Source organism: Bison bison, unplaced genomic scaffold (genome assembly GCF_000754665.1).
Source record: "Bison bison bison isolate TAMUID 2011002044 unplaced genomic scaffold, Bison_UMD1.0 scf7180017864499, whole genome shotgun sequence".
Taxonomy (NCBI): Eukaryota; Metazoa; Chordata; class Mammalia; order Artiodactyla; family Bovidae; genus Bison; species Bison bison.
This window is the reverse complement of record NW_011495058.1, coordinates 4261385-4274778: the sequence shown is the minus strand read 5'-3', so window position 1 is coordinate 4274778 and position 13394 is coordinate 4261385. Positions and strand designations below refer to the sequence as shown.

The 13394-nt window shown below is 46.9% G+C and overlaps 1 protein-coding gene across 6 annotated transcripts in view; it reads left to right on the top strand.

The window, feature by feature from the left end:
- CCM2 (cerebral cavernous malformation 2) overlaps nt 1-13394 on the top strand; it is a 53815-nt gene that overhangs the window by 21922 nt on the left and 18499 nt on the right. For 5 of the 6 annotated variants that reach the window (XM_010829032.1, XM_010829030.1, XM_010829029.1 and 2 more), the window contains one exon: nt 684-857. The exons of the other annotated variant lie outside the window; for it this stretch is intronic. In XM_010829032.1, the coding sequence (XP_010827334.1) occupies nt 684-857 (174 nt within the window). The remainder of the gene's footprint in view (nt 1-683; nt 858-13394) is intronic. 6 annotated transcript variants of the gene reach the window in all.

Genomic DNA, 13394 nt, shown 5'->3' with positions numbered 1-13394 from the left:
TGGTCACCTCCAAAGAGCCCTTCGGAGCTGCTGGGAGGGGTCCAGACCTTTTTCTGGGCCCGCAGGCGAGGCTGACTTCATTCTCCCTGACCTCCCTGGTTCTTGCTCTGCAGGTTTACTTTGATTGCAAGATTGGCCTTCAGGCTGGTCTAGACACTGATTTGGGGGTGAGGTTGCTCACCTAGGTGTTGGTCAGAGCCCTGAGCCCCTGAGGCCCTGGCAGAGGGAGGGGACAGCGGAGCACAGGCCATGCTTTCACAGGAGAGCGTAGAGGTGGCCTTGCGACTGTTGACTGCATTTTCTGTTGATGCCACAGCCCTGGGCACACCTCCCCACCTTCTCCGAAGACTGCAGTGAAGTGACCCGGCAGAGCCGGGAGGGGTGGAACAATGTAGCATTTTTGTCTTGTGGGGGAATCTCCCGTTTCTGCCCTGTTTTCGTCTCCTGAGTTTACTCACCTTGAGAACTGTCCTTTGAATCTTCTAAGTGTCTGTGAACAGGTGAGGGACAAGCCCCTCGGTACCCGAGGCAGCCCTCGGCCTGGCCCACCGTGGCAGCAATGGCCAGCCCTTGCCTGCACGGGGATGTGGCAGTGGCTTGGGCCACTTCTGCTTGTTAGCCGTGGGTACAACACCAAGCCTTTGTGAATAATGAACTCCAACCATTGCCGTTTCTGCCTGCAGCCTGGAATTGTGTCGCCGTTTAAACGAGTATTCCTAAAAGGTGAAAAGAGTAGAGATAAGAAAGCCCATGAGAAGGTGACAGAGAGGCGCCCTCTGCACACTGTGGTGCTGTCCCTGCCCGAGCGCGTCGAGCCCGACAGACTGCTGAGCGACTATATCGAGAAGGAGGTGAAGGTAAGTCCCCGGCCGCAGGACACACCTTGCCTGTCGCCAGCAAAGGCTCTCAGTGCACCACACGCTGCGGTCTGGGACCCGTCCCCACGTGCACCTCGGCTGACTCCCACTCAGTGGTGCACCCATGGTGGTATGTCTGATACCCGGGTGCCCAGTCCCCAGATTGCTCTTTTCTGGCCCCATTTCTGGTTTTCTCTCCGGGAGCAAGCCGCCTCCTTACTCGTAGAGGCTGGCCGTGTGTTTCAGTTCCTTGGTAAAGGCTTAGAGCTGTCCCCTGTGTCATTGTCACAGCCTAGGACACAGGCTTCTGAATCCTGTCAGAGACTGTGCCTGCTTGTGGATTAACAGAACGTGCACTGCTGTATTTTTAGTGCTTTCTCTAAACACTGGAGTGAGAAGAAATGAATACAAAGGTATAAAACTGTGCGGTCAGAGAGAATGGGAAAGGGGGCAGCAGTAACGAGCGAGCCCCATAAACTTGCAGAAGGAGCTGATGAAGGTGGGGTAGCAAGTTCATGGTGCCCTCGGAGCTGGACCCTCGTCCCTCAGAGGACGCAGAGCCATCCAGCTGGTCTCGGGGGTGTGTGGGGGTGTAGGGAGGCACCGTGCACATTGTGAGCGTGTGGAGGGGTCCGCTCTCACCTGGCGTGGTGGGAAGTGGGAGGTCTCCCTGGTGGAGACTCAGCACTAGGGGGACTTTAGACATGGGGGCACCTGGCCCAGGGGAGGGTGGGGAGAGACCCAGTGGGAAGACGAGCAGATTGAGTCAAAACCTGTCTGGAACGATGAGAATCGCCAACCCCGTTTCCCTCAAGCTTTCAGAAGGCCTGCAACCAGGCCTTTGCCAAGAGGGATCCTCAGAGGGATGCTTTTATATGGAAGCCACGCAGCCCACAGAAGTGCTTCCTCACATGACCCTGCTGTGACCACCCCGCCAGCCTGAAAGAAGCGATGCTCTGCAGCTCTGCCTTTGCTCATGGCTTCTGTCATGGGCAGCCAAGGAGAAGTACATGTTTGAGGAAAAACGTGTAACCTAGGGACAGAGCCCAGCACAAACACAAGAAGTAACCGTGAATGCAGTGGCTACAATGCAGAAACTGGAGGAAAAATAAAAGTATGTGGTATTGTCGGAAAAATAAGAAATACTGTTAACTGTGAGATAACAGGAAAACAGGTGGAAACGAACTTTTGGAATTAAAAATATCTTAATTATATATCATAAACAATTCTTTAGAGGGGTCAAAAGGTAAAGAAAATCATCCAGAAAGGATAACCAAAAGATAAAGTAAACAAAGAGGAGAGAGAAAAATTGCAGAATCTATCCAGGAGGTTTAGCAGCTGACTCATGAGAAGAAGAAATGGAAGAGAGTGGGAGGAAGTTGTTAAGACAGCAAGGGTGTTTTGCAGAATTCACCAACAGACATGACTCTCAGATTGAAAGGATCCCTTTCTGGTCATAATAACCAGACAAATCAGCTCTCTAAAACATGAGCCTGCAGAGCCCATTCTGACGAGGTTCCTGGGGGATGTACTGCCTTAGTGCACAAGGGTGCACCAGGGGAATGGAAAACACAGGTCCAGAACTGGAGTTTAGGCACAGGGAGGAGCAGAGGGAATTCCCAGGACAGGAATCTGAAAAACAGACTAGAGCAGCTCTGGGAGAACAGAGTGCGGATGGTTTTATATGTTGGGGTAGAGGCTGCTGATGAATTGGGAAGACAGAATGTGCTTTGGAAACAAAGCAAGTGATAGGGTAGGCGTATATTACACCATGAAAAATTAAAGTTTGGGGGACTTCCTTGGTGGTCCAGTGGTTAAGAATCTACCTGCCAGTCCAGAGGATACGGATTTGAACCCTAGTCTGGGAGGATTCCACATGCAGTGGAGCACCTAAGCCCATGTGCTGCAACTACTGAAGCCTGAACTCCAGTGCCTGTGCTCTGCAACAGGAGGAACCACCACAGTGAGAAGCCCAAGCACTGCAGTGAAGAGTAGCCCCTGCTGACTGCAACTTGAGAAAGCCCTTGCAGCAACAGAGACCCTCTGCAGCCATAAATAAGCAAAATACTTTTTTGGGGGGAAAAAAAAAGTTCGGGGACTTCTGATTCCAGGAAGATGGAGTCAACATTTTCCCTTATTATTCCCATTAAATACAACTAAAAATCCTGGACATTGTATATGTAACAACTATAAGAAGACTGAAAGGTAGAGAGATGGCAGAGCAGACCTCAGGACCCAAGCTGCGACCCAGTGAGTTCCCCAGTTCTGTTTTCCCTCGTGTATCTCAAGTCTGGAGCTGAAGAAGCTGGCAAACAAGAAGAACCAACAAAATTCACTCCCTCTGGCCAAAAGACCAAGAAAAGAATGGCTTAGCAGGACAGAAAATGTTTAACAGTACCTGCTCAGTTCCAACCAAAGGTGACTAAAAACCTGTGGCCCCACCACTGCTTCTGCTTGCAAAGGCCAGGTGGGGACCAGAACTCACCCCAGAGGAGGCTGAGTAAGGAGCAGAGACTTATCCCTGAAGAATGCCTAGTGGAACTGAGGTAACAGTGGAGACGTGGGGAGCCTGGAATTCTGCCCTCAGACAGCAGCAGTGACACACACCAGCCCTTCTGTCAGTGGGGGCCGCTTGGGGAGCTGGAAGGCCAACCATGCTCAGCAGGGAAGACGAGCTCTCCAACTCAGGTGGCAGCAGGGGCCAGTGGGGAGTCAGCCCCTCCACCTGTGCTCCCTCCCGCTGTGGAACTAGAGCAGATTTTCTGACATTTGTGTCATCAGAGTCCTGGAGGGAGAAGAGATGGCTGGCTGGGGTGGGGTGGAGAGAGCTGAAAAACTGATTGAAATAGTCATGGTTGAAACTTCTCTGATTTGGTAAAGAGACAGACTTAAAGATTCAAGAAGTTGCGTGCACCACCAACAGAATAAACCCAACACAGTGCACACTAAGACTTGTCATAGTGAAACTTCTGAAAAGTGAATACAGAGAGTCCTGAAAGCAGTGAGAAGGAACACTTTACCCATGGGGAAGACAGAATGACAGCAGACTTCTCATCAGGGGCCAGAAGGAAGTGACGGTCATCCTTCAAATGCTAGGAGACAAGGGCTGATGAGAAAGCACTAAAGACGACTCTAGAGCACCCTTAAACAGCAGCCCAGAAATGGGCTGGTTCCTTGAAGGGCACAGACTACCACAGGTCACTAGTAAATAGATCACTTGAAGAGCCCTATAACTATTAAAGTTGTTTAATATCTAATTTGAAAACACCCGTAAAAAACTTCACCAGGCTCAGGTGGTTTCTGGAAAATTGTATCAAGTGCTTAAAGAGTTAACAGGCTGCACAATCTTCCAGAAAAACAAGAATGGAGGGAACACTTTTTAACTCATTTTCTAAGGTTAAATAAATTGCAGACATGAATACAGTTGCTTCTAAGTCACCTCAGTCGTGTCCAACTCTGTGTGACCCCATAGACGGCAGCCCACCAGGCTCCTCTGTCCCTGGGATTCTCCAGGCAAGAATACTGGAGTGGGTTGCCATTTCCTTCTCCAATGCATGAAAGTGAAAAGTGAAAGTGAAGTCGCTCAGTCGTGCCTGACTCTTAGCGACCCCATGGACTGCAGCCCACCAGGCTCCTCCATCCATGGGATTTTCCAGGCAAGAGTACTACAGTGGGGTGCCATTGCCTTCTCCAATGAATACAGTTACTTAGGTATAAATCTAATGAAACACGTTAGAGTTCGTATGCTGGAAGCTACACAACACTGATGAAAGAATCAAAGATCTGAATAAATGGAGAGAGATACCACGTTCATGGTTTGGAAGATTCAGCCTAGTTAACGTGTCAGTTTTCCCGAAACTGATACATAGGTTTGATACAATTCCTATCAAAATTCCAACAAGATATTTTACAGATACGGACAAGAATATTCTAAAATTTACATGGAAAGGTTTTGAAAAGAGAAAAATGAGAGCAGTCAGTTCACCTGATTTCAGGATGTACTTCAGAGCTTCAGCAATGAAGACTGTGTGGTAGCATCAGAGGGATCAGCATAGTAATCAGTGGAACAGCATCATGAACCCAGAAACAGACCCTCACAAATATACCCAACTGATTGTTGACAGAGGTGCAAAGGCAAGTCAGTGGAGGAAGTGTCTCTTTACCAAATGGTGCTGGAGCCAATGGACCCCCATGGGCAGAAAAATGAACTACACTCTAAACCTCACATCTTACACAAAAATTAACTCAGAATGGACAATGGAATTAAAGGTAGAATGTAAAGCTATAACACTTTTAGGGGAAAAACATAAGAGGAAATCTTCAGGACCCAGAGTAGGCAGAGTCCTTAGACTTGACACCAAAAAGGGGACAATTGGTAAACTGGACTTCATAAAATTTAAAAACCTGTGTTCTGCCAAAGAATCCATCAGGAGAGTGGAAAGACGAGCTAACACTGGGAGAAGATATTTGCAAGCCACCTATCTGCTTTGCAAGCCACCTATCTGCTAAAGGTCTTTTATCTAGAATATATAAAGAACTCTCAAAGCCTAATAATAGAAAAGCAAATAATCTGATTAGAACACGGGCAAAAGTCATGAAGAGACGTTTCATACAAAAGAAGGTATTCAGATGGCAATAAGCACATGAAGATGTTCAGCATCACTAGCCATTAGGGAAGTGCAAATTAAAATACAGCGAGACATCATTGCATACCTACCAGAATCACTAAAGTTAAAACATTAGTGAGAATACCGAGTGCTGGTAAGGGTGGGGAGGATCACTCTTGCATGGCCGATGGGCTTGTAAAATGGTGCAGCCATACTGGAAAACAGTTGGGCAGGTTCTTAGAGACTAAACCTGAACTGCCATGTGACCTGGCTGTTGCATTCTGAGTATTTCTCCCAGAAATTATGAAAATTTAAGTCGACACAAAAGCGTGTACATGATTATTAAAAGCCACATTATTCATAATAGCCAGAAACTGGAAATACCCAGATGTCCTTCAGTAAGTAGATGGTTAAACAAGTGATGGACAGCCATACTGTGGAACCCTACTCAGCTGTAAAAAGGCGAGAATTACTGATTCCTTCAACAGTTTCCAGGAATCTGCAGAGCATTAAGCTCTGTGAAGAAAAACCAATCCCCAAAGTTAGATACTGTATGATTCCCCTTTATAACATTTCTTGATATGACAGAGTTATTGAAATGGAGAACAGAGAGGACTTGCTAGGGCTTAAGGAGGAGACCAGGTCGGTGGGAAGTGGGTATGCCTGTAAAAGAGAAATGGGAGGGACCTGGTGATGGAATGTTCTGTAAATTGACCATGTAGTTAGTATCCCGGTTGTGGTCCTGTGTGATCATAGGATGTTTACCTTAGGGGGTGACACGGTGTGGTGTACAGTGGATCTCTGTGTATTCTTTCTTACAACTGCATGTGATTTATGATTATCTTAAAGGTTTTTAAAAAAATGAAAGGTTATGCATAAAGTTGTGATTTCTGTATGTCTTGGCACAGTCATGAAGTAGAATTATACGTAACAGAATGATATAAGTGCCAGGTAATGCTTAGGTAATAGCTAATCTAATTGTGAGAGGAAAGGAAGAAGTGGGAGTGGTGGTAGAAGAGAGGTGAATCTTTCTTTGCCATAACTGGAGATCACCAGCTCCTGTCTTAAATTGATGAATCAGGCAGTAGCAACGTAAAACCTTTATTTAGAAAGTTAGTCCTAGTCCAGAAGACCCAGAGTTGCTGCCCCTAGGGAGCGGTGTATAGCGTTGCCTATTGGGGCCAGATTGTTCTTTGTTAATAAACACTTTGGGGGACTGTGTAACCTTTCTTTAAACTTCGCACGTGTTTTACTTTGATAAAATAAAAATTGTGACAGCAACAGAGCCTGCTAGTGGTGAGGAAACTTTTACTCCCACATACTGGAGTGTGGTTCTTTATGGAAAGTATTTTGTATTTAGAATGAACATTACTAACATGAAAGTGCGGAGAAGGCAATGGCACCCCACTCCAGTACTCTTGCCTGGAAAATCGCATGGATGGAGGAGCCTGGTGGGCTGCAGTTCATGGGGTTGCTAAGAGTCAGACACGACTGAGCGACTTCACTTTCACTTTTCACTTTCATGCACTGGAGAAGGAAATGGCAACCCATTCCAGTGTTCTTGCCTGGAGAATCCCAGGGACGGGGCAGCCTGGTGGGCTGCCGTCTATGGGGTCACACAGAGTCGGACACGACTGAGGTGACTTAGCAGCAGCAGCAACATGAAAGTGAGAGGCACGTAGTAGTAGCTTTCTCTGTGTTAAATGCTTGCTGTGTACAGCAACACTGTACCATTTTAACTCTTTTTCTCCTTGAATCCCTACCCTGCCTTTTTAAAGCAGAAGCATCCTTCCTCTAGTTGCCATCCCAAGCTGACATTTGTCCTGGAGGAACACAGTGCAGTGCAGGCTTGGGCCCTGTGAACTCACACTCTGGCTTTGAATTCTGGGCCCAGCACTGGGCACTCACATGTGTGATACCAAACCCAAACCCAGGATGCTTCCCCCACCTCACCCCGGGATGCTTCTTGATGAAGCATTTAGAAGCATCATCAAGCATCTTGGTTTCTTAATGTGTCTTACTTACTGTATTTTTAAAAGTTAAATACATAAGTTATGGACATGATGCAAAATTTAGATGGTGAGGAGATTCCTGGTTTTTTGAAAAGAGGTTCCCTAGTCCCCACCCCCACCCCACCAGAAGGAATTCCTGGCATCAGCTTCTTGTGTGCCTCTGCAAGGGGGATTTGTCAGTACACAAGATCACACGTGTGTGTCCCCAGATGATTACCTAGTGGGTCCTTTGCACCTTGCTGTTTACAGGCAACAATGGATCGTGACATATCTTGGAAGGTTGGGGCACATAAAGCTGCCTTGTCCATTTCGCTGGCTGTGTAGTAGTCCATTATTTAGCGGAACCATATTTTTATGTAACCAGTGATCTGTTCATACATATTTGTCTCTGTTACACACATTTTACTAACTCTCTAGGTTAAATTTGAAGTAGAATTTCTGGGTGTAAAGCTTTCTTTCTATTTTGACAGACGTTTCCAGGTTGCCCGTCGTGTAAGATTTAAGCTGGTAGACACTGTTGTCAGTCTGGGAGAATGCCTGTTATCCACACTCTAAGGAGCGACACAGTGTACATGCAGCTTTTTGATCTTTGCCAATCTGGTGGTCTTAGTTAGTTTCATCACAGTTCATACTTAGTGAAGCTGTATATCTTTTCCCAAGTCATCTCTTAAGTGTCTTTCTGTAGCCGTTTTCCTGTTGAGTGGTTTGTGGTTTTCCATACATCTTCCCCAGCACTGAGTGTGGTTGGTAAGTTCCCCCTTCACCGGGAAGTGAGTTGTAAGTTTTCCCTGTTTGTTGCTTGTTGTTGTTCGGGGACGTCTGGGTTCTCTAAGAAGCAGAGCCTGAAACAGAGCCTGAAACTAGAGATCGTGTTGGATGATTCAGGCCATGTTCTCAGGAGAAGGGCAGGGAAGGAAGCAGGATGGGACAGAGGAAAAAGATACGTATCTGCTCACTTATGGGCATGTAAGTGGCACCTGAAGGCCACACAGGCACCTTGCTGTCCCTATTATGCAGCAGCTTCCCTACCTCCTCCTCATGACCCAGGCCAACCCTTCAGTACAATGCCACCTTTCTCTGCTTGCTTGTCTGTGGCATCAGGAGGATACTGCAGTTTTAAGTGTACATCCCTTTTGTTTCCCCTCACAGGAGCATTTTATCAGTAGGGCCAGGCTCTCAGAACCTACAGAGCCAATAGTCTCAGGGCTGGGGGCACACGCTCCTCATGTGTGTCTCTTGGATTGATGGTGACCAGGGCCACTCCCACTGCCCTATTTTGGGCCCCCAGACCCATGCATTCTGTCCACTGGGGACCAAGCGTGGTGTAATGACTGTTGCATCCAGATGTGCCCTGCATCTCTGAAGAGATGGCATCCTTTCAGATGTCCTCTCTGCATGTGCCCCCTCCCTGAAGGGGACCTTGCTGGCCACCTGGGCCTCTGAATTTCAGCAGTGTCTCAGACTCTCTCTTCCACCCACCTTGAACAGGTTTTCCTCGAAGTAAGTGATGGAATGGGATGGTGGGGTGGGACATCCCTGCAGTATCAGTGTTACCAGCTCACTCTCCGGGGCTTGGCCTCTCCTTCAGGCACTTTGTGAGACTAGAGTCCGGCTCAGAGATTGCTGCTCTGCACTGGAGCAGTGCACTCAGTGGTGGTGTCCTTTGTATACATCAGGCGGGACCCCAGTTGGCTCCCAGCAGCTCTCTCGACACTGGGAACCCCTCTACTCTAGTATCTCTGTAGGGCCTGCATACCAGCCTCGCCCTCCCATCCTCTGCCTTGCCATTTGACCATTTACAGTAAGTTACTGCCCACTGCAGTGAGCACGCCTGCCTGTGCTCCTGGTGGCTAAGAGCTGCCCTCCTGGCTTCTGCTTTCCCAGGGTCCTGTTGTCCCCCTCACTCCAGGAAAAGTGAAGTGAAAGTCGTGTCTGACTCTTTATGACCCCATGGACTCTACAGTCCATGGAATTCTCCAGCCCAGAGTACTGGAGTGGGTAGCCTTTCCCTTCTCCAGGGGATCTTTCCAACCTCCGGATCGAACCCAGGTCTCCTGCATTGCAGGTGGATTCTTTACTATCTGAGCCACAAGGGAAGCCCAAAGCCTGGTTCTAAAGCACCTCCTCCCTTCACCTCAGAACAGCCACCACAGAGCTGCCTGGTGGTGCCAGCACCTCTGCCAGCTCATTTGTTCCAGCTTGTCCTTGAGAATGGGGTGTCTTCTTAGCCCTCCCAAGAAGCAGGGGTGGTCTTGGGGTTCTGTGTCTTACACGGTAGATCCCGTCCAACAGGCCTGCCTCTCGGCGTGTTTTGAAACCTTTATCCACAGTTCTGCCATCTCCATTGGGTTTAACACAGGCTTCAAGTTTGCTGAGCTTCTAAGCTGTACGAGCAGCGAGTGAGAGCCGTGTCCGGGCCCCTGACCGGGTTTAAGGTCTGTGGGCAGAGCTCCATAGACACTGCTCGTCCACATGGAGTAGTAGGGCTCCATCCGCCTCCATCTGGTACCTGCTGCTCCGTCATTGTTCAGGCTTCTCCGTTTAGTAGGACCAGCAGGTCCCAGTCCTGCTATGCTGAAATTTGACTTCAGGAACAGGTCTTTGGCTGGGAAGGGAGAGGGCAGACCCCAGGGAGAAGTATTGTCAAGAGAGTTGCCCATCCGGTGAGGCCTGTGTGTAGTTTGCAAGCAAGGCAGGTGTGTGTGTGTGTAGGTCTCAAGTGCATCTCCCTAGGTGTCCCCCATCCAAGTCTCAGAGTCCCTCCCTCCCATCAGCACCCATGCTCTGCCATAGGAAGCTTGTAGGTCAAGGCCAGAGAGGTGCATGTTCTAGGGAGGCTGACTTAGGCTTAAGGTACAAATGGACTTTTCTTGTATCTCATTAGCAATTATTTTTGGAAGTGCTTTCGGCTGTTTAGAGCTGAAGTGGTGAGCTCACCAGCATGCTCCTGAGTCAGCTGCAGTCTCTATAAGGGCACTAGAGAAAGCGGTGGGGATAGCCAGTGCCCAGGACAGTCCACTTTTGATACCAGGGCTTATGGAGCTGATGTGAGTGCTCGTCAGATGTTCCCTTGGTCTCTTTTGTCCCATCACATTCATCCCTCTGAGTTCATTGGCACAGCATCCAACACCATGTCACCTCACAGCAGGTGTGGACTGGTCCCTGATTTTGGAGTCGGAGGCACTGCATGTTGGTCAGCACTGGCCAGGGAACTGCCCAGGGCAGGGTCAGATCTGTCCAGAAGGCCCACACTGTCCCATCTCGAGTTCTGGCAGGGATCAGAGCTGCTCGTTTCCTTTTTGGTAACATTTGTTTTACTAATACACGTTGTACAGTGAAAAAAATCTCAAATGAATGAGGCCTCACCTCTGTGAAGACAGTAGAATCCTTTTTGGTGATTTGTGAGCCTGAATTTGAAGCATTGTGGCACTTTGAGAAAGATGAGACTGGTGGTGACGTTGTGTCCCCAGGCCATGTACAGGCAGGGGCAGGTCTTGTGCAGCCATGCGGATGTAATACCGGGGCATTTTTATATGACCCCAACTTAGTTTTTTTTTATTATTATTATTAAACTATTTGAATTTAAACAAAATTAGCAATTTTGGATGCTGCAAATCTAGAAGTGGTAACTAATATATAGTATAATATTGATTATAATTCAAAAAGCTTTTAGCAAATACAGTTATTGAGTAAAGCAATGAAAAGATTTTTTCATTGTGGCAAAATATGCATCACATAAAATTAACCATGTTTAAGTGTATATTTCGGTGGCAGTAAGTACATTGATATAGTTGTGCAGTCATCATCACCATCTACTTCCAGATCTTTTTAATCTTCTCAATCTGAAACCCTTCCCATTAAACAGTAACTTCCTATTCCCTCAGCCCCTGGCAACCGCCATTCTGCTTTCTGTCTCTAAATTTGACTCTTCTAGGAATGTCGTGTAAGTGGAATCATACAGTATTTGTCTTTTGTGATTGGCTTTAATTACATTTAGTATAACGTACTCAAGTTTCATCCATGTTGTAGCCTGTGTCAGAATTCTTTTTTTTTTTTTTAGACTAAATACTATTGCATTGTATATATATTCTCTTCAGCTGTCAGTGGGCGTTGGTTTGTTTCTACCTTTTGACTATTCTGAATAATGCTGCTGTGAACATGGGCATACAAAAGTTTGTTCAGGTATCTGCTTTCTATTTTTTTTCTTTTTCTAATTGTGTTAAAATATAGCATAAAACATGCCATCTTAAGCATTTCGAAGTGTGCAGTTCAGTGGGGTTAGACGTGCGCGTGTGGCTGTGCAGCGTCACCATAATCCTTTTCATCTTGTAAATCCGAAACTGCGCCTAGTAAATAAAGACTTCCCATTCTTTCTTCCCCACAGCCCCTGGCAGCCATCTGTCTTTCTGTGTCTGTGAATTTGACCGCTCTAGAAACCTCATATTAGTGGAATCAGGCGCTATTAGTCTTTCTGTGACGGACTTATTTCACTTAGCATAGTATTCTCAATTTTTACCCATGTTGTAATGTATTACAGAATTTCCTCCCTTTTTAAGGCTGAACAATATTCTAGTGTATGGATATACTTCATTTTGCTTATCCATTCATCCATCAGTAGACACTTGGGTTGCTTCCATGTTGTAGTTACTGTGAATAATGCTGCTGTGAACATGAGGGTACAAAAACCTCTTTGAGACTGTGCTTTCAATTCTTTTGGGGGATGAGGTGTGTGTGTGTGTGTGTGTGGAGTGGAATTGCTGGGTCATATGGTAATTCTGTTTTATATTCCCATCAACAGCGCACAGGTGTTCCAGTATCTCTACATCCTCACTAACAACTTGTTTTCTGTGTGTGTGTGTGTTTTAATATTTATTTGGTTGTGCTGGGTCTTGGTTGGGGCACATGGGATCTTTGATTTGCGTTGTGGCCTGCGAGCTCTTGGCTGTGGCACGTGGGATCTAGTTCCCCAATCAGGGGTGGAACCCGGGCCCCTGCGTTGGGAGCTTGAAGTCTTTGCCACTGGACCACCAGGGAGGCCCTTTGTTTCTTTGTTTTTGTTTTTCACTAGCCATCCTAATGAGTGTGAGGCACTATCTCATTGTTGCTTTGATTGTATGTATCTAATGACTGGCGATCTTGAGCATCTTTTCATGTGCTCACTGGACATTTGTGTACCTTCTTTGTGGCTTCTCTGGTGGCTCAGTGGTAAAGAATCTGTCTACCAGTGGAGGAGACATGGGTTTGGTCCCTGGGCCAGGAAGATCCCCTGAAGTAGGAAATGACAACCCACTCCAGTATTCTTGCCTGGAAAACTCCATGGACAGAGGAGCCTGGTGGTCTACAGTCCATGAGGTTGCAGAGTCAGACACAGCTGAGTGATTGAGCATGCCGCACACACGTCTTCGTTGGAGAAAAGTCTATTCAGGTCCTTTGCCCATTTGGCATCAGATGTCTTTTGTTGAGTTTTAGGAGTTCTCTTGTCAGATAGATGATTTGCAGATATTTTCTTCCATTCTGCTGGTTGCTGTTTTACTCTGGATAGTATCTTTTAATGTACAAAATTTCAAAGTCTGTCTGTTTTTCCCTTTATTGCCTGTTCCGTTGGTGTCATAACCAAGAAGTCATTGCCAAATCCAATATCACAAAGCTTTTGCCCTATGTTTTCTTCTAAGAGTTTAACGTCTGCTTGGAATTCTTTTACATGTGTATCCAGAAGTGGACTTGCTGGATCAAAGGTTAATTCTGTGTTTTATTAAGTTATGACCATACTGTTTTCCATATCGACTGAACCATTTTACATTCCCACCAGCAGTGTGCAAGCATTCCAGTTTCTCCATGTCCTCAGCAATGTATTATTTTCTGTTTTGAGACTAGCCCTTTCAGATGGGTGTGAAGTAATATCTCATTGTGGTTTTGAT